Source organism: Phasianus colchicus, chromosome 28 (assembly GCF_987193195.1).
Source record: "Phasianus colchicus chromosome 28, bPhaCol1.hap1.1, whole genome shotgun sequence".
NCBI lineage: Eukaryota > Metazoa > Chordata > Aves > Galliformes > Phasianidae > Phasianus > Phasianus colchicus.
Window position 1 is genome coordinate 1056443 of NC_143463.1, and position 24976 is coordinate 1081418.

A 24976-nucleotide genomic window follows, 5' to 3' on the forward strand; every position below is an offset into this window, starting at 1 on the left:
CGGGACCACCAACCTCCATATCTAATCCTAGCCCAGGCTGCCTGTCCAACCTGGCCTTGAACACCTCCAGGGATGGACGGGGCATCCACAGCCTCTCTGGGCAGCCTGGTCAAAGCCTTATCAAAGCAATAGAACGAGGGCACACAACCACTGAACCCAACTGTATTTCTCGCCATGCCATCAGCTTTCCCAGGGATCAGAATGAGAGGACTCATCTTTGAAATCCTTTCGTGTACAGCAGAGAAGAGGGACGGAGCGGGTTTGGGATCGGAGCGCCCTGCGGTGCTTTCTGTGGGTCGGACAGTGCCGTTCAGCGCCTGCACGGTGTTACTGAACCTCGCCGAGCAGTTCTGGTTACCGGGACAAGCTCAGCCCTTCGGGCACCGCTTTTCCCTCCATCCGTCTGTGAAACGCTGCCGTATCGAAGAGAACCGCAGAGCGAAGCACAGAAACCACGCCGCGGGCTCAGAGTTCGGATGTCCCCGCTCGAATTTCCAAACAGGAGAGGAATTTGCGCCTCGGGCCGGAGCCGGGCAGGAAAGCGGGTCCGCCCCCGGCACCGCCCCGACCTGCGGGCACGGCCGGGCAAACGCGGCGGCGGCGGTCGGAGCAGCACCGCAGGTGAGTCCGTGCCGTCCGAGCGGCCTCTGCCTTCCCTCGCGGATACCATTCCCTCTCGAGGCGCGGCGCTGCCCGGTCCTGGTGCTGCGTCTGGTTTTGGTGATGCCCGGTGCTGGTTCTGCCCAGTCCTGGTATGCTGCCTGGCCCTGGTGCTACCCAGACCTCATGCTACCTGACCCCGATACTGCCCGGTCCTGGTGCTGCCCGGTTCTTGTATTACTGCTTGGCCTTGGTACTCCTGCCAAGCCCTGGTACTGCCCAGTTCTGGCAGTGCCTGGCGCTGGTACTGTCCGATCCCAGTGCTGCTGCCTAGTACTGGCACTGCCCGGTTCTGGTACTGCCTGGTCTTGGATGCTGCCAGGTCCTGGTTCTGCCTGGCCCTGGTGCTGCTGCACCAGCCTTGGTACTGCTTGGTTCTGGTACTGACCGGTTCTGGTACCGCCTGGTTTTGATGCTACCCAACCCTGGTACTACCCAGTCTTGGTAATGCCTGGTTCTGGTACTGCTGCTTGGCTTTGGTACTCCTCCCCAGCCCTGGTGCTGCCCTGCCCTGGTACTCCTGCCCAGCCGTGATGATGCTGCTGCCCAGCACTGGGCTCAGGCAGAGCTGGTGCCATTTGTTTCTGTACATCAAAACTTCTATTAAGAACCAGACATGCAAATAATTTCACTGCTTCCTATGCAGCCATCGCTGGCCCAATAGTTTTCCTTATTGTGTGATCCTTTTGTGGTTTTAGTGCAATTTTTTGTTTCATTTGACTCTAAAGTGGCACTGTTGAGGTTTGGAGCGCTGCAAAAGTGGAACTGTGATTGCGGAGGAGGGTCAGCCTGTCTAGATTTCCATCCAAAGGAACAAAACTGTCCATGGAAATGTGCTCAGCACTGAATCTCTGCGGGCTTGACACTTTTTTGCCAGAGGTCCTCCGAGGTCCTCCAAGGTGGTATCTCCACTGGTGCAGCAGGGTACTGCTCTGCTTGCCTCTGCAGTCAATGTGGAGCAGTGCATTTCGGATGGCTGCGGCTGAAGGAAGCGCTGTGAGTTAAGCTGGTGAGTTTTTCTTGCCCATTCATCAGCTGAGAAGTATCACATTATATAGTGCTCCTATTGTGAGAAGGACAAAAATGGAACTTCCTTGCTTACTGGATATTCCCAGAGCAAATTTAGTATTTACTATCTGCGCCGTGTGGTCACAGGAAGGCAGCCTTTATTTCACCCTCTGACACATAGCTGGGAGTTCAAAAAGAGATTGCGGGTCCAGATCAGCCCAGTGCTCTCTCACCAAGGGGGGAGCTCAGGGCTGAGCGTCCCTGCAGTGGAAATGCTGTTAGAGCCTTTGTTAGCAGGATAATGGGAGAGCTGCACTGCTCAGCCTGTCATGAGCTGAGTTGCAGAGCTGGCAGGCAGGAAGAGGATCTTCTTACTTGTAAATTGAGAGACATTTGAAGTCCGAAAGGGACAATAAACAAGGCCCGCACAGTGTCTCTGCGTTTGCTGAGAGCAGCTGAACCAGACGCACCTCCAAAGGGATGCTGCAAGGAAGCAGAGTGCAGGAGCGTTACTAATCCTGCTTTGAATCCCATGAACGGTGCACCGGGGTTTGTTAGCATGCAGGATGCTCACAGTCCCAGACAGCACTGGGGGCATTTTGCTGATTTACATGAGCAGAAAAGAGGTTTCTCAGCTCAGGTCTTGCTGCCTCCTGGGGGATGGAGGGCATTTCATCTGACAGGAGGCAGGGCTGCACTCCCAGCTGCAGCATAGCCCCCTGAAGGAGAGCCCATGGAGATGGGGGGACATACCCAGCTCTGCATGTGCATGTTGCAAAAGTTGGAGGCGGGGTAAAGCAAAAGGCTGAAGCACAACAGTTACTTGGTTCAGGAAACCGCTTTGGTGGCAGGAGATGCTTGTTCCACATGAAACACAAAGGCCAGGTTGGCTGTGTCCACAACATGTGGACATTCTGTCTTTGCTCATTAAGCACTTCTCAATCTGGAGTGCCACCAAGCAGCTCTGTTGTTTCTCTGTGTTCTACTGTCTCCTCTCCTCTGCTTCAGCTCACAGTTTGCTGGTGTGATTTGTTCTTTTGGAGCACTGAACTGACCCAGAGGTGCACACTGCAGTTCGATTTTCCCTTTTATGTTTTCTCCTTCCAAAGAGAGGTGGTTCTGCTTCCACAACAAAATACCACAAGTCTTACCACGGTGATAAATCATCAGTCCTTTGCTCACCCTTCACCAAATGCTCACTCCTTCCCAAGGCTGCAGGTGGATTTGTTGCTCAGCTTGTTGTCCCCTAGTCAAGTCACATATTTCTCATACCAAAGGCTCTGTCTGGGAGGCATAGCCTTTGACCATGAGGCAGTGTGACAACCTGAGATCTCAGCAGTGCTCAGTATTGCTGTGCTGAGATCTCAGGTACTCTGTGATAGTCCCAACCTGCTGGGGATAGTGCCAGGTGATGTTTTATTACCTTCTTCAAAAGGTTGGAGCACACTGGCTTTTTTTTTTTATAACTGTAGTGTTAGAATAAAACATCCGAATGTGCAACACAAAGACTCCAGTCTGGACCTTGCCATCCAGGGACATCAGGTTGGATATGAGGAAAAATTTCTTCTCCAGAAGAGTGATCAGGTGCTGGAATGGGCTGCCCAGGGAGTGATGGAGTCACCATCCCTGCAGGTGTTCAAGGAGTGTAGATGTGGTACTGAGGGACATGGGTTAGTGAGGATATGTTGGTGGTAGGTGGATGGTTGGACGGGTGATCTTGGAGGCCTTTTCCAACCTTGGTGACTCTGATTCTATGATAAGGATTTTCAAGCATTCGTTATCTGCTGCAGACTGAATTAAATTGACTGCTGAAGACACATTTAGCTGTTCCTTCCCTGTGCTTCTTTCCTTCCTCCTTTTCAAGGCAAGAGGCTTGGCACCTATTGCGATGCTGCTCAGGGATGTTCTCTGGTAGACAGCAACAGAGAAAGATGGGGAGTAGGAAGGAGCCTGGGGCAAAGCAGTGTGAGATGTGTGAGTGAGCATTCCTGTTTTGAAGGGCGGAGACTAAACGTGGAGCTGGAGAGGACTGGGAAGATGGGAGGAAAGACCTGAGGAGGTGGATGAAAGGCAGCAGCAATGACCAAGGAGACATCAGTCCCTGTGGCAGAGACAGCCATCGGCACAATAGAAGGTCACCATCACATTTCCACCTCAGGTGCTTTCACATTTTGCAAGAGCTGGCATTAGTGAGTTTGACCAATGAGAAGGAATTCTGTCTAACTGCTCATAATGTATATTCTGACAAAAATCCATAAATGTGCGTTTTCTTCTCAACATTCCCCCCACAAACTCATGAGCCTCTGAGAGTTAATGCTCTTCGGCCCTTCAACAACAAGATTTGCTTGTTGCTGATCTGTTTTTATGCAGAGATGTGTTGAACAGCATAGCTCATTGCTGCTCTTCTCCTTAACGTTCTTACAGATGATCCTTATCTTGTGGCAGTGAGGAATGTCCGCCCTCTGCTATGCTCTTGCAATATGGACTTACTGTTTACAAGTCATCATCATCTCATCTTTTTATCTCTTCTGGCTTAAACTATTGATCGAGAATATAGGTTACTAGAACTGAATATACTATGAAATTCCACCTCACCTTTGTTCATTAGTCCTTTCCCACTTATTGGAAAGATATTCTATCAAAAGCATAAGTTAACCCTTAAGGGGGAAAAAAAGAATGCGATAATTAATAATAAGTTCAGATGTCAGAGAAACAGCCAGCAACCTTTACTTCTCTTTGCATAAAGAGATATTTGACATATCTGTTCTTTAGCTCAATGTCTTTCCTCGTGTGCGGTGCCAGCCCACTTTCAGATAAGGAATTACCTAAATTACCTACAGGAGCACCACTGCTGCACTGCTTCCCTCCCCAAAAGCCTTCCAAAGCATCAGGAATGACCAAATCATGTAAAGATTCAGGACAAGATGTGGAATAATTATTACAAAATCAGAGAGACATTGAATCAACAAGGACACCATGCACAAGAGAAAAGCCCCCAGAGGGAGAACTGCTGGTGCTGATTCCTGCCTTGTCTCCCTTCTGATTCAGCAGTAGCTTAATTAAACTCTGAAGTTTAGTTTCAGCGAAGGGACAAACTGACATCCTTTCAACTTCCCTCTTGTTTGCCTCTTCCCCATTGTCAGAGGTGATAGAGGTGCACTGGAATCCTCACACAGCTCTGTGTGTCCATGATTTCTTGAGGAGGCAAAACATAGAAGGACACATGTGGGTAAGCACGGCAATGGAGCAGCCAGGTAGGAAGGCAGATGCCATGATATCACACATCTCGTGTAGTCTTCTTCTGAGACTTTGTCCATCCCACTAAGATGTACTGAGAGAATTCTGCCAACAGTTAATTTGGGAGAGCTCAGTAACATCTGGCTTTAATTGCCACAGACAAATAATTCTCTTAGGGACCGTGAGTACTAGAATGCCTGCAGCCCTACCTGGATAGCTATGGACTGGTCTACGAAAGGCAGAAGCACAGATGGAGAACTCGTGCCAAAATGAGCCAACCCTTCGATTATCATTCCCCCAAGCCATATACATGTGGGTGATGCTGCTGTTCCTATGCTAACATCAAGCACTGGAACGGGCTGGGCTGCCCAGGGAGGTGGTGCAAGAAATGAGGACAGGTGGACATGGCACTGAGGGATGGTTTCATGATGAGGCATGGTAGCTCAGGTTGATGGTTGGAATTAATGATCTTCAAGGTCTTTTCCAACCTGCCTGACTGCATGGTTCCAAACCACAGGGCCAAAGTGGACATGTGGTCTCATTGGCTGCACACCTAATTCTACTCAGTTGATCTCTGCCCAAGGAGTAGAATGTGTCCAGCATCACACCCTAGGGTGAAGAGGGGTGGATCAGGGGAGATTTGTTCTTGCTGAGTTAGTCAGCACACATGGAGCATCACCAGGGAGGCTGTGCTGGGAAAAGCTGCAGCCAGGTCAGTCTGGTCCCTCATTGCCCACCAGCACTCCTCCTGCTGTTCTGTGTTGTTCAGCTTCCATCCTCCAGGAGCTGGATGGTCATTCACAGCACCCATGTGGAGTCCAAGGCTGCAGGTAGGAAGGGCATAAAGTTCTTTGCATTTTCATTTCACCAGTAGTTATCTTTCAACTCACACCACTTGCTGAGAAGAAAATAAGCTTGCCTTGTGCTATAAGGGAGAGCAAAGAAGACACGTTTTTATTGTTCTGCTAAGCATCTCTGATGCCACTGCCCTGCCTTTGAAGGCCACTGGTGACCTCTCTTGCTCTGGTCAGCATATCTGGATTGTGTTTTTGAGCTTCCACATTCAGCATACTGCAAGGCAGGCAGTGACTCCAAAGCCTATTGAAGGAGCAGAGAAGGGACTGCTCATCTGTATGCATTTAGGTCACAGGGACCACTGGAAAAGATGTCTCTTACCTGTCTCCTCTTAGCAAGAGCTGAATTGTCAAATGGAGATATTGTTAACGAAACACAGGGCCCAAAGCACCTATCTCTGCCAGCTCTGTTACAGATGAAAAAGAATATTTGGAGGTCTGTTAGAAGAAAAAAAAGAGGCATCTTGGATAGACTCCCTTCCTCTCCCCTTTCTCTGTCTCTTGCCTCACAAAGAAGTGGCCTTTTAAAATCTCTTATCTGGAAGTTTCAGTTTAAAGAGCCGCTGATGCCTCTTTGAAAACACTGAAAAGCGCTTCAGGAACGGTTCTGCTGCTCCCTGTGTCCTGCCTGCCTTTCCCCCCTCTTTTTTTCTTTCATTTTGAAATAGATTTACATTAGAAAAGGCTGCTCCTTAGCAGCTTCCTGGTCTCAGTCTGATTCATAGCAGCAGTGATGCCTGCTGTTGTAGCCTTCCTTGGAATGCCAGAATGTGGGAGTGAGGAGAGAAAAGTCCTTGAAGTTGTCAGAATTTGCCTTAACAATCCTTTCTGTGCATCTGCCATTTCCCAGAAGCCAGAGGCTGTGTCCTTAAAAGACAAAACAAAACAGAACAAACCACCACCACCAAAAGAACTGCTCCAAAGCCAACAAATTTTGGGTGTGAAGACCAACGTTTCTTGTATTTCCAAAACTTCCATGTATTTCAACTGTCTCAACCCAAATTGTCCTGGAAGGGTCGTGTGTCTTCTTCCTCTCTATGGGTAAGGGAAGATGCCCAGGGCTGATTCATTCAGTGCTGGTTGCTGTTGACCAACCGTAGGCTGAGTGCTGACAAAAGTGGTAACTGCCCTCTGTTGGCAGTTCTGTGATCACATTTGGACAACCTTACACTGAGCACCTTCAGTGCATGAATGGCACTGATGGCGACTGATGTAAGTAAAAGAAATGTATGCATTGCTGGCTTTGGAGAGCTGCTGTGAGGTTCTTCATCAGGAGAAGAAGCAGTCCACCTGGAACACCATTGAGACAGGCACAATCTCTTTCTTCACCAGTTTTGAAACCCCCTTCCTTGGTCACTCTGCAAGGATATTATACAACAGGAATGGGCAAACAGCGGTTATTTATGAGTCACTGCACACTCATAGCTCTCACTATGAGGATAAGTGTGACTGACCATCACCCTTGATGCCATATTCCCCCATGACAGCCTCTGCTTGCCGGGCAGGTGAGCAGGAAGGTCCCTCTCATTTCTCTTTGGAGCAGATGGTTGTTGATACTGCTGTGCTACGTGACGATCAGCACCCAGCAGATCATGACAGATGGTAACAAATGCAGAATGCAGTGAGTACAAATCCAACGGCAAGAAGCAAAGGGGTGACAGTAACCAGAGCATGACAGGCTCTAATGAATGGGATAGGGTGATGATAATACTGAAGTGATGGTGGCATTCAGTTAAAAATGAGATGGTGATGTGATGAGGAGGTTGGGGATAGATATTTATGTCCAGGCATGAGAGAAGAGGGGAATATTGTCCATTCATAGTGGGGTCGTGATGATTGGTAACTATTGGGTGTGATATTCCTGGCAGGTATCAGCAGTTCCTGATCAAGGGGAGATGGTTGTCGGTAGCCAGTGGGTGAAACAGTCAGAGGAGGTGGGAAGAGAACTCCAGCAGTGAGGAGAGCAGTAGGTGGGTTGGAATGTGTCCTGGTTGATAGCTGTCATTATCACCCAAGAAACAAGATATAAACTCATGCCATTCAGTACCACCAAGAAACAAGATATGAACTCATGCTAAAAGAAGACAAGGAAATTGCAATGAATCCAGATTTGAGGAATAAGGGTAATTAATACATTATTGGCCCAAAGAGAAGCAGAGAGTGGGATGGAGAAAGCTCTGAGCCATGTCAGGGACTTGGCTTTGCTTCCCCTTCTCAAAAAAAACAGAAAATATTATTCTTGAGCTCAAGCTTTTCTTGTAAACGTGTGGGGTCCCAGCACTGGTGGTTGCCTTGCAGCAGGGCAGCAGCTCCTGGCCTGAGGACGGTGAGTCTACTAAAAACATCCTATCCTCCATCTCTTCCCTAACAGCCTAGCAGGTTTCCCTGTTGCAACACAGGAACAAAATGCAGGCAAACATTTCTCCATCACTGCCCATCATTCCTACCCTTGGCTGTGTTCATTTATTCCGCAGGTATTTCATGAATATTTCATCGAGTTTTGGATTCTTCTCCAGTTTTCCTTTCCTTCCAAATGCATCTGTGTAGACAAGACCTCCCACATCCCACTTGCATGCTACCCTGTGCAACACTTCACACTTCTGTGAATCCTCCAGCGTTCTTGGCATTGCATTTACCTCAGTTTCTCTCTGCTCTTGTCAGCAATCTGCATTAAAGCAACAAAGACACCTCCAGGTACATGCAGCAACATCTCCTTCCCACCAGAAGGTGCTCCAAGATTCCCAGTATCTATAAGCAGTTCCCTTTTTGTGTTCCATCAGGGAGGGCTGGGCTGGGCTCAACTGGGACACACTGCTGCCCCACAACGACAAAACTGACAGTCCTCAGCCTTGCCCAGGACCATTCCCTGGCACTTCTCTCTCACCAGTTCCCAAACAGAGGAATGTTTCCCACAGTGGCTGTATGTCCTGCTGGCAGGACACAGCTCCCTGCGTTGCAAGGCAAGCCCTGTTTGTGACCTCCAGCATTGCTGGAGCAAAAGCTGATGTGCTGGAGCAATCACACACCTTAGAACAGCTAGAAGAGCAAAGTCAGCCTCCATCCAGGAAAAAGAAGCAGCCACAGACTTGGCCACACCACTTTCCTGTGCAGCTCCCTTGTGGTGCTGTCACTCAGCCCAAGCTCAATGCAACCCAAGCATTTGATATATGTTTTTCCCTGCACTCCCAATTGTTCATTCTTGGGCCAGTGGAGAGGCAAGATTCTGCAGGGCTTTGTCCTGTTGTTTGTGGATTCATTGCAATCAGAGCTCGAACTCAGTGCTGAGAATTTGAGACTTTGCTACTTCTAGCAAAAGCACATCACTCAGTAAAGGCTGAGCTGAGCTTGCTTTGCTGTTATGATACTTAGAAGAGTTCTGGGCATTTCAGTGATAAGAATGCCTCTGCATATTCAGCAGCTATGGGGCTTCAAGACTGGGATCCACAAACTCTCCAAACTACCTGTGGAGCTAATACCTTCCCCAGCAGGACAGAAGAGTACAGGGGAGGAAACAACCTTCCTTCCCTGGATCCAGGACTGTCAGTTATCCCTGCATGAATGCAACTGCACTGCATTCTGATAGCGTTGTTGGAAATCCTTACGGCTGCTGCTTCCAGGCATATCTCTTGCTATGAGCTGGCACCCCCATTCATCCTGGCACTGTAGGAGCTAGGACCCTGAAACCCTGCTGCTAAATCAGGGCTGGAGACTGTCTGCTGAAGAAAAACCTGATGGCAGCCTGAGGCATGGCTGGGATGCAGCACATCCAGTCCTTTTACCTTCTGTGCTGCTGTACCGGTGGGAGCTCCATGGGTAACCTCTGCTGCTATCTCACATTTCACCCCAAATATGTCATTTTCTTCCTCTTTCATTGCAGAGGTCATCCTCAGAGCTGCTCAGAAGGCATGGACCAAATAAAGCTGGTGCTGGGCAGAAGGGGACCAAGGGCCAGCTGCTGGAAGGTGACAATCATTGCCACTGTCGTGGGCAGTGTGACAGCTCTCTACCTGGGGATCCTGCTGGGTGAGTGCATAGCCAGGACGTCCATCTGCTCCAGAAGAATAATGGTCTGCACAGTTCACTGCAATAATTCCCATACCAGAAACCCTCAAAATATTCTTCTGAGGACAGAATATCACCAGCACTCCCCATTTACTCACCCAAACTGCAGAGGCTGATGTCACCTCTTATATTGAGTGATTTCCTTACTGTCGCCTGTGATTTCTTCCCCACTCATCCCTCTCAGCGACTTTCCAAATCTCTAGTTGCTTCCCCAGCCACTTCCTGCCTCATCCCCTTGCAGCCACTGATGGTCCCACTCCAGCACATAACCATCTCTTTGTCTCACCTGCTATTGGTGCCTCTGGTGTACCGTGGCCAGATGCCACGTCAGGCCAGCACCCCGCTGTGCCCAGCCTGATCTGCCTGGCAGATCCCACAAGTACATCTCTGCTGCATGGTGCCACTTTCTGAGCTGATTTGATAACGAGCACACCTTTCCCAGTCTGTTCCTGCAGGGATGGGGCCAGCCAGGGATCGCCCTGCAAGGCTGTAACCATCTATTTGGGAACTGTTGTTAAAGGCTTGATAGAAATCTACAGTTTTAATGTTCAGATTGGCTGTAAGTTCAGATTTCTCCTCTTGTACATGTGTGGGTTACCCTGCATGGCCACATGGCACCTCCAAGGCACTGCAGGGACAGATAAGCTACTGAAACCAGGGAGGTAATGGCATGAGGTAACCCGTGTTCCAAAGCAGAGGAGGGATGAGCCCAGCCGCAGCCCAGACCTCTGTGAGCCATTTGTGCCTCTGACAGACACCTTCCTTCTCTGGCAGCCTGTCATCCTGCAGCAGAGACCAGCTTTGAGCACACTGTGGAATTGCGAGGGATCACGTTCAACAGCAGCTTGCAGGCAGAGAACTCAGACTACTACCGGGTGCTGACGCCCGCCCTCGAGAGGCTGGTGAGTTGAGCAGCTCTGCATCCCACACTCGGGGCAGGGGCTGCTGGGTGTCCTGGGCCCTATTCCTGCTGAGGAATAGGGCCCTGCAGTGGTTCCCCAAGGCCTAGCTCAGCGGAACGTGGAGAAAAAGCCAAGGGTGGGAGGAACACGAGCATCTCTTACTCATCAGGGTGGGAGCAGGGTGACATGTGCTGAGATGAGCTGGACTCAGGTGCTCCTGCTGCCTGCAGAGATAAGAAGATGTTCCAGTTAGCTCCAGCTTCCTGAAAATTCTGGCACCAACCAGCCCCACCTCCCTGGGGTTTTCTGCCCAGTGATAGTATGACCATCCTTCTTTGCTTTGCAGTTTCTGTCCAGTTTCCAGGACTCCCATCTGGACTGGAGCTGCACTGGTTGCACCATCCTGGGCTACAGGTGAGCGTTCTCAGGGTGTTCTGATGGGCTCCGCTATGAAACACACAGCTGTGCTCTTATTCTAAACTAGCGAAGAGAGAAACAGCTTTTAAGTCAAGGCTGGAGTTTTTTGGAGGGGAGGAGGGATTGCAGCGATGTTTTGCCTTCTTTAATTTGGAAATGTAGTCAGAAAAGCAAAGGGAAATGGCTTGTTCAATCAAAGCTGAACTTTGGGGCAAAGAAGAAAATGCAAATGACTGTTTTGATCCAGAGCAAACCTTCAGGTGCACCTGAGCCTGAAATTAAGAGTTAGTTTTGTTTCCCTCACGCTCCCCATAGGCAGGAAGCCTAAGAAGCTGTCCTTTCTGCTGCTGATGGAGCCACATGTGCTCAGGAATTCTGTCTTCCAGCAGGAGTGGGAACTCGAGTGTCATTGTCCGTTTCCGCCTCCGCTTCGCCCTGCAGGACTCCCAGCCCCTCAGCTCTGCCACGGAAGAGGACGCACTCCGACACGGGCTGGCGGCCGCACTGCAGGAGCAGGGCCTCTCCCTGGCCACCTTTGGGACGATATCCTCAGCTTCTCTTACAGGTGTGCTCCTCATGCAACCACTGGGCAGGCAGAGCAAGGCAGCCTGGGCTGCTAGCAGCTTCGCTCGCACCACCAAAGCCACCAGGCGGGGTCTCAAACAGCCACACTGGCTCAGGGCTGGACACCCTGGAGGCTTCCAGCGGAGTGCCCAGCAGCAATGTAAATTATTCCCTGAAACCATCTGACTAGAAATTCTCCTTAGCTAACTGCAGTCACGTGTGATCGTGGGTCTTTGAAAAGAAGTGTGCCTAGGAAATGTGAAGCTGTGGGCTCCTCTGCAGCCCCCTCTGCATTCACTGCAGTGATGGGAGCAGCCCAAATGGAACAGCTCTTTGCAGCTTCCACCTTGGAAGCTTTTCCTGGGATGCAGCTTGCTGCCACAGCTGCTGGGAGCTGCTCCCTACAGCTGCCATCACCCCAAAACCTTGCAGGGTTGTAGAGAGCTCCTTCCTCCCCATGCTCTGTGCCCCTGGTGGAGCAAAGCGGAGAAGGATTGCAGGAAGTGAACGGGGCTGGGAGCTCACTGCAGAGCTCCTGCAGACCATGGGATGGGGAAAGTGATGGCCAGGCAGGCTGGAGGTGAAGTAGAACCTCTGCCAGCGCTGCCTGGGAGCAGCAGTAATGAGAGTACACAGCTCCTGTGCCCTCCACTGGGGACCTCCCTGCTGAGCCCCACTTCTTCAATTCTGTTGTTACAGCTCCCAGTGATGTTTCTCCATACAAACCAGGACTGAAATCAGGTAGGAGCCGGGCAGCAGGAAGACCTGTGTGCCCTTCTGAGCAAATGCTCATCAGTGCAGCAATGTGTCCCAGTTCCCCTCCAGCCTCCTCCTCTCCGGCACTCTGCCTGCAGATACAAAATGTGTTTGCGCCCCATTTTATTCACCACACAGTGACCCAGGGCTGTGCTCCCCTGCTTCCCATGGAAGTTCAGCAAGAGCTGCAGCTCAGCTGCTGGCTCCATCATCTGGGGACGCAAGCATTGCTGGCTGAGTGTGGTGGTTGCCCCTGGTGGGGTTGGGGGGCAGCTGTGGAAGGTCTGCAGAAGACACAAGTGACCCGAGCCTTGCTGTCCCCAGGGAGCTGCCCTGGTGACATGTTCATGTGCCACAACACGCAGTGTGTGTGGAAAGAAAACCCTGAATGTGATGGCCAGAAGGACTGCGCCGACGCCTCTGATGAAAAGGGCTGCGGTGAGTGCCCTGCAACAGGACTGCTGGGGATGGGGGACGGGCAGCCTCTGACCAGTAGACTTCTAGCAGTAGGTTACAAGACAGCACAGCTTGTCAGACAAGTTGTCTGCATCAAGAGTTTGCACCCTAGAAATGTGCCGGTCCTGTTACCAACAGCAAAGGGACATGACAACGTTGGGGTAGAATGTCATATTCCCATGGGCTGGTGAATCCAATGAGCCCAAACTGCAGCCATTCAGTGGCAGCACCCCAGGAAGCCTGAGCCACAAGGTCATGCCCAGCCCTATCTCCACACACCCGGCAGTGTGGAGCTGAGCTACTCTGTGCCTTCAGGAGCACATCTGACAGCTGGTGTGCGCACACACTTCCTTGCCTGAAAGGACTTTGGTAAAGGGAGCATATTCTGCAGGCATCTCCCACAGCCACTGCTGGAGGAAGGGAGTCTCTCCCATTTCCCTGCAGTGCTACTGCTCCCCTGTGCACACCCAGGATGACCTATAGGTGTTGCAGGTCCAACAACCAGCCCACACCTTTCTGGTCTACAGTGTTCCAGGCAGTCATCTCTGCATAACTGTGGACTGCTGGAAGCACCTCAGCAGCGGCTGAGCTTGTGAAGCTAGAAGAGATAATTCGCTCTGGATTTTTCTTGCTTGTAGGAGTTTCAGAGAGGACTCTGTGGTGGGTCAGTGCTTTGCAGTGCCCTTTTCCAGATTTGCAGGTCTCTTGTGACATCTCTAGAAATGTTTGGTTCTTGAGTACGTGCACAAGCAGATTTTCCCACCTGCCCCAGGGAACGCTTTGCCGGGGCACAGCTGGCGCAATCCTGATGCTCCCTCATCTCTTTCAGACTGTGGGAGCCGCCCTGCCATGCAGACTACCAGCAGGATAGTCGGAGGCACAGAGGCATCCAGAGGGGAGTTCCCCTGGCAAGTCAGCCTGCGAGAGAACAATGAGCACTTCTGCGGTGCTGCAATCCTCACAGACAAGTGGCTGGTGTCTGCTGCTCACTGCTTTATGGAGTAAGTCCTAGCTGTGCTATTCCCAAATGCTGTTCAGTCTTCTGGCCCAGACCCCCTCTGCACCACGCAGCTCCATCAAGCATCACGCTGCAAGGAGCCCACGTCCCAGAGCAGACAGCAGGGCGTGCAGCAGGTTGCACAGTGCAGTAGGGCGATGCTGCAGGGCTGCACAGTCCCAGCTATCTCTCTTCCAGGTTCCAGGACCCGGCCATGTGGGCAGCTTACGCAGGGACCACCTCCATCAGCGGTGCAGACAGCAGTGCAGTGAGAATGGGCATTGCCCGGATCATCCCTCACCCTTCCTACAACACCGACACAGCTGACTACGATGTGGCTGTGCTGGAGCTGAAGAGACCCGTGACCTTCACTAAGTACATCCAGCCCGTGTGCCTGCCACACGCTGGGCATCACTTCCCTACCAACAAGAAGTGCCTGATCTCTGGCTGGGGATACCTCAAGGAGGATTTCTGTAAGCAAATTGTGGCGTGTGGCAAGGGAGGCAGCAGGAAGGGCATGCAGATGGGGTGGGCTGTCATACAGGATCCCACGCCAGGCTCTCTGCACAGAGCTCATGGCTGAATCTTTCCCATTTAGTGGTGAAACCTGAGTTCCTGCAGAAAGCAACGGTAAAGCTGCTGGACCAGGCACTGTGCTCCAGCCTGTACAGCCATGCCCTCACAGACAGGATGCTCTGTGCTGGTTACCTGGAGGGGAAAATTGACTCCTGCCAGGTGAGCATTGCCCTGGGAAGGTGACACACATCCCTGCATGAGGCTTCTCCTGGCTGGTATGTACCAAGTAGCACTTCCAGAAGCAGGATTCAACACCATGCTAGCAGCACCCCAGAGTTTTGGGGCCGTGCTTTGGATCCAGCCATGGGTCAGGGATAGCAAAAGAGGAAAAATATGTTCTGTAGTGCTCAGTGCAGGGCACTGATGTTAAGGGGATTCTTCAGCTGTTTAACTGCCTTCCTCTGCTTGCTGACTTGTAGTCACCATAGGACCAAGTTAAAAAAAAAAAAAAAAACATGAAAAGGTTAGCATGGCCACCCTGTATATCGCACAGTGTCCACCCACCACCTGGCTCTTCAGGGGTGGCTGGGCTTAGCCTTTAAGAGCAGCAGCTTAACAGCTCACTGAACCAGCAGCATGTTATGGAGGATGTTCTTGTGCTCTTCTGGCAAGTCAAGGGCATAAGAATACAGTTTAACAGCAAAGCACACTAAGAGCAGTGTGGGAGCTGCTTCACCCATCACTAGGCTGAAACAAATCCATGGAGAAGAGTTTACCACCTGGGCTTCTCTTGCAGGGGGACTCTGGTGGGCCGCTGGTTTGCGAAGAACCATCTGGCAAGTTTTTCCTGGCAGGAATCGTGAGCTGGGGAATTGGATGTGCTGAAGCCAGGCGGCCGGGGGTTTATACACGTGTTACCAAACTGAGAGACTGGATCTTGGATGCTATTTCTCCCTTTCCCACCTCCATAACACGCACTGTCCCACTAATACACTCAAGTAGTAACAGTAATGTGGTCACCGCTGAAGAACTCAACGCCATCACCAGCACAGCAATCCCCACCTCTTCACCAATTGCCAGCAAACCAGCAACTGCACCCAAACCACAAGGTATGATCACCCAGGGGGTGGGTATGACCTCAGGAAGAGGAGTGGCTAGCACATGAGAGTGCAAGGTCTGTTCTTCCACTGAGCTGGAATTCCCACTGGCAGTTGACCCACACAACCAACCACTGTATGGCACTTGCTGCCTGCACAGCTGAGCGTCACGGGCTCCTTCACCTGTGCAACCAAATGGGCAGATGTTTGCCCAGCACTGGCTGACTCTGCATTTCTCCTTGATCGCTCACTTCTCTTTGCCACATGGAACTTCCCAGAAGTTCAAAATCGATAGCTGAAACCTAGTAGCAGCCATGCATCATCCCACTTAGGTTCCCTGTGGGAAGGAAGCATGACTTGTCAGCTCCGAGATGTGCACAGCCAGGGACCCCATGGTTAGCAGGCATGGGCAGCTGTCCCCACCTTCAGCCCTAACCTGTCCCTGCTCAGACTTACTGTTTAGAGAGAGCCAAAGCCTCTGCTCATTTCTCTTCTGCTAGGAGTACTCATAGGTCATGTTTTGGCTTTCGTTCAGAGTGTGGAGGACGACCTGGCCTTTCTAAACCCAACAAGATTGTGGGAGGAACCGATGCTTCCAGAGGAGAGATCCCGTGGCAGGTCAGCCTGCAGGAAGACTCCATGCATTTCTGTGGGGCAACGATCATTGGGGACCGCTGGCTGCTGTCAGCTGCACACTGCTTCAACGAGTGAGTCCGTGCCTGCTGGTGCAGGTACAGATAGGAAAAACTGGCTGTAACATAGGAAATAAACACATAGTGAGATGGTTGGGTACTGAAATGGGCTGCCCAGGGAGGGAGGAGGTGGGTCACCGTCATGGGAGGTGTTCAAGAAACGTTCAGATGTTGTACTGAGACACATGGTTCAGTGAGCAGTATTGGTGGATTGGATGATCTCAGAAGTCTTTTCCAACCTTGGTGAGGCTAAGATTCTATAATCAGCTCTTAATGAGAATGTGGGCAGTTCATGCCTCCATTGGCATGACCTATAGATGGCCTAGCACAGAGCATGGGTAGCAAGAACACAGTACAACAACAATAAATCCTGAAAGCAAAACAGGTGGGGGGGCATCAGCTGGGAGTTCCAGGAAACTCCCAACTGATGTTAAACAGCTGGACAGGAAAACAGAAAGTGAAACAAGAAGCAGCTCTGCATCATTAAACAGTAGACCTTTTCACTGTATGAAGTGATGAATGTTTGAAGTTCACATGGAGTTAAAAAATGAGAAAACAACTAGAAAAATTCTAATAGAAGCCATCCATCCACAGATTTTGAGTATAAGCACCATTTGTATGCTGCTGTAATCCTCAAGACACACATTTTGGGGGGCAGGGAGAGGATTACCACACATTTTCCTGCTCTTCAGCACACATCCAACAGGTGCCACTGCTGGAAGCAGAATTCTGGGGACATATCTGTGTGCTCTGGGCTTTGCTTTGGTAAAGTGAGGCTTCAAATACAAATCCCTTAATGCTGCCTGCAGTTTAAACAGCCTGCCAGCTCAGAATTCGGGATAGGTGTATGTGTGCGAGCGTATGTATTCAGACTGTGTATTTACAGGACAAATCCAGAAGAGATTGAAGCCTACATGGGAACAACATCACTAAATGGAACTGATGGGAGCGCAGTGAAAGTCAGTGTAACACGAGTGATCCCACATCCTCTCTTCAACCCCATCCTTCTGGACTTTGATGTAGCTGTACTTGAGCTGGCAAGACCCCTTGTCTTCAACAAATACATCCAGCCCATCTGCCTCCCACTCGCTGTGCAGAAGTTTCCTGTTGGCAAGAAGTGCATAATTTCTGGGTGGGGAAACCTCCAAGAAGGGAATGGTAAGCAGTGATGTGTTATCAGTTGATTTGCTCTGGAACAGACAGATTCAGCAGCAAAGCCTGTGTGACTGTGACCCTACACGTATACAGGGTAGGGGAGGTCAGGACCAAACAGAAACATAAGTAAGCAAGAAACAGGGCACACCTTAAACTGCAGTTATTTGGGAGCCACCAGCAAACAAGGTAAGGGAGATGGCTTGGCAGGAGCCAGGAGAACCCATCTGGCTCCCCTCACTGGTTCTCTCATATTAAGCAAGAGTGGAGCACTGCCTTGGCAGCACTTGATGCAATAAGCTCAATGTTGTCCTTGTTGATGAGGCTCAGTCCAATGATGTTCCAAGCAATGAGAAAGAGCTAGGAACCCAATTCAGGGGGAAGGCCTTAGGGGGCTATGTGTGCTACCAAAGAAGCTCTGCTGACTCTCTACCAGCGACAAGGAGCCCACCAACTGCCAAGACAACAGAAAATGGCTGCCTGTGCCCAGTGGCCTGTATCCAGGCCCAAAACTGCACCCTGAGGTGAGCCAGGAGCTTCAGGGGCTTCCAGTAGGAGGGCAGTTCATGCGGGATGCAGCTCCTGTCTGGGACCGGAGCTTGCTTTTCTGAAGCGTTGGAAGCAGTCGTAGCTCCTGCTTTCCTCTGCTGCACTAATCCCATGCTCTGCACGCAGACACCATGTCTGAGATCCTGCAGAAAGCATCTGTGGGCATCATAGACCAGAAGACCTGCAACTTCCTCTACAACTTCTCCCTCACTGAGCGGATGATCTGCGCTGGTTTCCTGGAGGGGAAGATAGACTCATGCCAGGTAAGAGCCTGGGATTTCTCCGCTCCTCTGCAGCTTGCTCCTGTGTTAACAGCCTCAGCATGGCGTTGGGAAATATTTACCGAGCTTCCCATGTGTACCTTAGCTTAAAAGCACGGCCTGCTCTCCTGCAATTTTAAAAAAGCAAATGAAGGTCCTTCAAATTAAGCATGACTTAAAGCAGTTCAATCCCACTGCCCCATCTGGGCTGCCAGCAACCCTGGATGAAGCAGGTTTCCTGTGGCAGCAGTACAAGAAGTGGTTGTTGTTGATTCCCCTCCACTTGCAGAAGGGTGCTGTGAGATGTTGGCATTCCTGGCAAACACTACTGCGTAGTTTTGCAGCCAGGTTGAGCCATCAGCACCAATTTAAGCCTCTGGGCAGTCACGTGTTGCACACAGTGCATGGGAACGGAGCCCCTCAGGGCTGGAAGGAGAATGAGAGCTTAGCTGACTTCTCGTGGTGTGGCTGAGGAGCAGTTCTGTGCACATATGTGCTGGAGACGTGGGCTGAGCATCCATGACCTTGCTTCTTCCCCAGGGAGATTCAGGAGGGCCCTTGGCCTGCGAGGTCACCCCGGGCGTGTTTTATCTGGCTGGCATTGTGAGCTGGGGAATTGGATGTGCCCAAGCTAAGAAACCTGGTGTGTACTCCAGAATTACCAAACTCAACGACTGGATTCTGGATACCATCTCACAGTTTCCCAGTCCCAGCACAGGTGCTCCTTCCAGTTCAGCCACCACCAGAACTACTGCAGACATCCTCATGCTCCATCCCAGTACAGCAGCTACAAGTGCCATCAGTGAAACCACGCTGAATGAGAAGACTACCACCACCATGGAAGAAACCTCCACAGCTCTGAAATCCACTGAGCCTGCCAAGCCCACCCACGCTCCAGGTAAAAGTCCAGTAACGGCAAATTCATTGAGACCTGCAGCCCTGGAACAGAGGGCGCTGAGTTGGGTTGTTGTCTTCCAGTGGTGCCTTGTACCAGCCTCACCTTCAGGTGTTCCAGCAACGTCTGTATTGGAAAAGAAAATCCCGAATGTGACGGAATTGTTGACTGCAGCAATGGCTTTGATGAGAGCAATTGTGGTAAGCACTACTTTGCAGCCTCCTGCCCAGTCTGCCACTAGGAGCTGGCATGCCAGCTCTGCGCAGCACCACTTGCCATCCGAGTGCCATTACTTGGGCTACACATCCCTTGTTGTGTGACAGCTCAGGTCACACATCCCCATGTGAGATAACAAGTTCCCAGATGTGTCACACTGCAGGGGATAGGGAAGGAATATCTGTTATGCTTATGGTTATTTAAAACCGTAGTGCCTCTTCTTCTGTCCCAGACTGCGGCTTAACCACTGCTCTGGCCTTCAGCAAGATCGTGGGTGGGAGCTCTGCAGCTCGAGGAGAATGGCCGTGGCAAGTCAGTCTCTGGCTTCGGCAGAAGGAGCACAAGTGTGGGGCTGTCCTCATTGCCGATAGGTGGCTGCTCTCTGCAGCTCACTGCTTTGATATGTAAGTCTGAGACGGCCCTCGGCCTCCCTCCCATCTGCCCTTCCTTTCCTTGTGGTCGGGATGCTGTGCCTCACCAGAAGCACACACTGCCTGTTAGAGATGAGCCCCTACAGGTAAGCAGGAAGAGGAATGAGTGGAGCAAAGCCTGGGTGCACTGCAGTGTGATGGAGATGGGCTGTGGCCTCACAGTGTGTGGCTGTGATGCATCCCAGCCCCACAGATGCAGGAGCAGCACTCCTTGCTAGCCATGCTAACAGCCAGCTCTGCTGTCTTTCTGCAGTTACAGTGACCCGAAAATGTGGGTGGCATTTCTAGGAACACCCTTCCTGAATGGCAACGATGGCAAAATGGAGAAAATATTCCGTATCTACAAGCACCCTTTTTACAACGTCTACAGCCTGGACTACGACGTGGCACTGCTGGAGCTGAGCATGCCTGTCAGGTTCAGCAGCACTATCAAACCCATTTGTCTCCCAGACAACTCACACATCTTCCAGGAAGGAGCCAGGTGCTTCATCACAGGCTGGGGCTCCACCAAGGAAGGAGGTACTGCCTGGCAGGGCTCCTTCACACACCCATGATGGCCATGTTAAGTGCCACCCACCTTGCAGGCCCCACTACACTTCCCATCCCACTGCCCCAAATATTCCACATAACCCATGCTCTGTAGGGGATACCTCTGTCCCCCACAGGCTGTACCCATCCATCTGGTTACACCTCCCAAGCTTTCTAACGGCAGCCATGGCACTCTCCATCCTTCCAGCTGCTCCAGCCATGCTCCTGCAGCACAAGGACTGCTTTGATCCCATTTCTGTTCAGTCAGCTGAACTGCCTGACAAACAATAGCCCAAAAGGACATTCCTGTGCTTCCTCTGCTGGGGAGGAACCAGGCCTGGGTCACCTTCCCAGTGCAGGTTTCTTTCCTCTTGCACATGAGGAAATCTACAGAGACCCTACTCCTACACATGCTTCTATTTCTTGTGAGCTCTGCACCAAGCTAACAGCGATATTTGCCTCCTCAGGCCTCATGACAAAGCATCTGCAAAAAGCAGCAGTGAATGTGATTGGAGACCAGGACTGCAAAAAGTTCTATCCTGTCCAGATCAGCAGCAGGATGGTGTGCGCTGGTTTCCCACAGGGTACCGTCGACAGTTGCTCAGTGAGTGTGAGCAGCAAATGGTGCTGTGGAATGGAGCAAACTCATGCAAAGTCCCCACGTCCTTTAGGAGAGCCATGCCCTACCCCCAGCCCAGCTGTCCATCCCACCACCTCCTCTTCCCATCACCTCATCTGAGTCCATCCCACACATGCTGTGCTGTGTTCCACCTCCCTGGGACAGCTCAGGGATACACACAGAGGTAACACTAAACAGGACACCACGAGGGTAACACAGAGCCCATTTCACAACCCTGCTGCATCTCCAGAAATGTCTCAAGAGTCCCAGTCTCTGTGCATACAAATGCATCACTGAGCAGCCCTCTGGGCTCCAGCAGAGGCAGGCAATGGGACAGCAAATGTTCCTGCATTCTGGACAGCACAATCATCTTCAAGCTGGGGGCTGGGTTGGCTTGGTTGTCTTCTTGGCTTGGTACAGGACCCTTTTCCTCTCTCTGCAGGGTGATGCAGGTGGGCCCCTGGCATGTAAAGAACACTCAGGACGGTGGTTTCTAGCAGGAATCACAAGCTGGGGCTATGGCTGTGCCAGGCCGTACTTCCCTGGGGTCTACACCAAAGTCACAGCAGTGCAAGGCTGGATCGCGCAAAACCTCAAGCTCTGAAGCTGAATTTCACCACTCAGGGAAGGTGACGAATGAGAAGAATAATTGCCAGGGGACACACCGACCCCACCACCACTACTGTACACTTTTTGGATGCTGCAAAGGGGTGAAGATGGTCTGCAAGTACTCAGCAAATGCTTGTGTGGTATGACCCACTGCAGTCGTTGACACTGGGTTATTTGATAACTGCTTTGCTTAGAAAGATGCAATTCTAGACTTTTTTTTTTTCTATAAATAAATGAGACCTGTCCCATCTTCAGACATGGCCAACATCTTGTGCATTAACACCTGGCCTTCTGAGCCGGAGGGATGACACAAACACATGCCAGAAAATCACAGCATGTAGGTAAGCTCTGTCTGTGCACTGCCATCTCAGAGTCACTCTAAGAGACAAATGGACTCGGTTGCAGCCCTGAGTTATGCCCCTACAAAGTGTCAGCACATCACTGCTGGGATGGTGCTGTTGTGCAGTGGATTATGGAAAGCTGCAAGTGGCTGTTTACATAGGCGGATAGTGATAGGACAAGGAAGAATGGTTTTAAACTGAGACAGGGGAGGTTTAGGTTGGATATTCGGAGGAAGTTTTTCAGCCTGAGGGTGGTGAGGCACTGGAACAGGTTGCCCAAGGAGGTTGTGGATGCCCCATCCCTGCAGGCATTTAAGGCTAGGCTGGATGTGGCTCTGGGCAGCCTGGGCTGCTGGTTGGTGACCTGCACACAGCAGGGGGTTGGAACTGGATGAGCATTGTGGGCCTTTGCAACCCAGGCCATTCTATGGTTCTGTGAAATTCTGTGATTCCTGTGAAAGGGTACACTACCATTTTTGTTTCACCATCCATTGGGTGGCTCTCTGTGTGATCCCAAGAGAAGCTATAGAAGTGAGACACTTGGAATTCAGCCTGCCCAGGCCCTCATCTGCATTAGTCAGCACAGGCTTCTCACCCCCACAGTAGCTCTCTCTGTGTAAGGGAAAGAGTGATTACATTATCAAGGACAGAGACTTGGACACACATGGTGCTGTTTGGGTTAAAGCAGAGGGAAGTCCGGCCCCACCACACAGCTGTGGCCGACACGGACCTGGCCAGCTCCGTGCCTTCCCATCAAAACAGCACTGGGCTTCAAGGTGCACACAGCGGGAGGTCTCGGCGCAAATAAAAGCCAGAGGAAGCGCAGGGTTCTATGAGGGTTTATTGCAGCCGCCTGCGCGTTCCGTCCTGCGTCACATGTTGGCTCTCTCCCGCTGCAGCCGCGAATTGTAGGCGCGAGAAACCGCGTTCCAGGCGTCCATATAGCGGTCCATGCACATGGCGATGCACTTCTGCGGCACGCGGAGCCGTGAGCGGGGGGAGCCCCGGGGGCGGCCGCCCGCAGCGCCCCGCAGCGCCCCGCAGCGCCCCGCAGCGCCCCGCAGCGCCCCGCAGCGCCCCGCTCACCTGCTCCGAGTTGTCCAGCGCTCCGCCGGGCTTCCCGATGCACTTCCGAAAGCATTTATCCGTCATACGCTGCGGAAAGAGCCGTCAGCCGTCCGCCCCCCCCCCCCCCCCTTCCCCGGCCCGCCTCCCGCTCCCTTTCCGCCGCGTGGTTCCGCGGCTCCGTGCCCCGCCGCCCTCCGGTCCGGACCTGCAGCAGCTCCTGCGCGTTGGCCACGGCGATCTGCACCTTCACCTGCTCCATGATGAGCCCCGGGTCCAGCTTGCCCCCCCCGCCGGCACCGGAGCCGAAATCGGAACCGAAGTCGGAGCCGAAGCCGCTCTCCATGGCTCACAGTCCCGGCGGGGCGGCAGCGCAATGACCGCCGACGAACTACGGCTCCCGGCGCGCCCCGCGCGGCCCCGCACGGAACGACGGCTGCGGCGCGGCCCCGCCCGTCAGACCCACAGCCGTGCGCGGCCCCGCGGCGGGAGCGCGGCGCTGAGCCGGGGCGGAACCGCGCCGTGCTCGGCCCCGGCATCCCCGAGTGCTGCGGAGCAGCGCACAGAGCGGTGCTGCACGGCTAAGCGACACCCAGCTGGTGCTTCGTGCTCGGATTTCACATCCGTTGCTTCGGAAGTTGTATGGCACAACAAGCAATGGAACTTTGCCAAACTGGGGGAAAACAGCTCGAGGTTGGGCAGAAGTCACCGTGATGGAGCAGATAATAGAAAGATGGGGAGAATGAAAGTGGTCATGCAACCACCTTATATGCAGCTGCACAGTGCCCAGAGAGATAGTAGCATATATTAATGAGTACTTGGAAAAGAATGAATATGTATGCCAGTGTATGGATGTCTTAAATCTTTAAATGTAGAACTTTGAACCTCCCCTGTCTCAGTTTAGACCATTTCCCCTTCTCCTATCACTATCCACCCTTGTAAACAGCCATTCCCTGTCCTGTTTATATGCTCCCTTCAAGTACTGGAAGGCCACAGTGAAGTCTCCCTGGAGCCTTCTCTTCTCCAAGCTAAACAATCCCAGTTCTCTCAACCTTCAGGGTCCTGGCAGACACAGGGAGGTGCCTGATCACTGAGGCAAAACACCTATTGAGCACCACAGCTTTTCCCGTGTCTGAGGAAGCCAGTTCTCCGTCCTCATTTAGCAGAGGGGTAACACCCTCCTTGATCTGTCACCTCCTGCTTATCTACCTGTAGAACCCCTTGTTATTTTTCACATCCCATCCCAAGTTCAGCTCTATCTGTGCCTTGGCTTTCCTGATCATCTTTATAGACAATGTCCCGATATTCTTCCTAGGCTACACAACCCTGCTTCCCCTTCCTGTACATCTCTCTTTTTCCTCAATTTAAGCTACAGGTTCATGCTTAGCCATGCTGGTGCCTGCCTCCTCTGCTCAATTTCTTCTGCTTTGGAAGATGGAGAACTGGGTCTTTTTGGCCTGCAGAAGAGAAAGCTCTGAGGAGAGCTTATAGTGGCCTTCCAGGACCTGAACAGGGCGCACAGGAATATAGAATCATAGAACTGCTCAGGTTGGAAAAGACCTTCAAGATAATCGAATGCAACCTCAGCCTAACCACACTACCCTAACCCTTAACAATTCACCACTAAATCATGTCCCTGAGCACCACATCCAGACAGTTCTTAAACACATCCAGGCACAGTGACTCATCCACGCCTCCCTGGGAAGCCCATTCCAGTGCTTAACAATGCTTTCTATAAGGAAGTTCTTCCTGATACCCAACCTAAACTTCCCCTGGCACAACCTGAGGCCATTTCCCCTTGTCCTGTCACCAGTGAGAAGAGACCAGCCTGGCTCTCACTGCGATCACATTTCAGGTGTTTGAAGAGAGCAATAAGGTCTCCCCTCAGCCTCCTTTTCCCAGACTAAACAGCCCCAGTTCCTTCAATCTCTCCTCGTAGGCCATATTCTGCAAGCCCTTCCCCAGCCTTGTTGCCCTTCTTTGGACCTGCTCCAGCACCTCCATGTCCTTTCTCTACTGAGCTGCCCAAAGCTGAACCCAGCACTCGAGGTGAGGCCTCACCAGTGCCCAGTACAGGGGCAGGATGACTTCCC

At 51.8% G+C, this 24976-nt stretch overlaps 2 protein-coding genes across 2 annotated transcripts; one reads left to right on the forward strand and one right to left on the reverse strand.

The window, feature by feature from the left end:
- Window positions 1–413: 413 nt before the first annotated feature.
- On the forward strand, window positions 414–21706 carry TMPRSS9 (transmembrane serine protease 9). Its single transcript, XM_090126099.1, has 20 exons — window positions 414–621; window positions 9637–9782; window positions 10596–10723; window positions 11070–11137; window positions 11530–11705; window positions 12404–12445; window positions 12785–12898; window positions 13746–13917; window positions 14112–14386; window positions 14512–14648; window positions 15226–15538; window positions 16062–16233; window positions 17105–17376; window positions 18046–18182; window positions 18720–19077; window positions 19158–19274; window positions 19523–19694; window positions 19975–20240; window positions 20717–20853; window positions 21311–21706. The coding sequence occupies exons 2-20, from the start codon at window positions 9665–9667 to the stop codon at window positions 21470–21472; spliced, it is 3336 nt and encodes a 1111-aa protein (XP_089982225.1). The 5' UTR covers window positions 414–621; window positions 9637–9664; the 3' UTR covers window positions 21473–21706.
- Window positions 21707–22641: 935 nt separating this feature from the next.
- TIMM13 (translocase of inner mitochondrial membrane 13) lies at window positions 22642–23320 on the reverse strand. Its single transcript, XM_031610531.2, has 3 exons — window positions 23092–23320; window positions 22905–22973; window positions 22642–22789 (listed from the first exon to the last, which is right to left on the reverse strand). Exons 1-3 carry the CDS (start codon window positions 23227–23229, stop codon window positions 22691–22693), a joined length of 306 nt encoding a protein of 101 aa, XP_031466391.1. The 5' UTR covers window positions 23230–23320; the 3' UTR covers window positions 22642–22690.
- Window positions 23321–24976: the final 1656 nt, after the last annotated feature.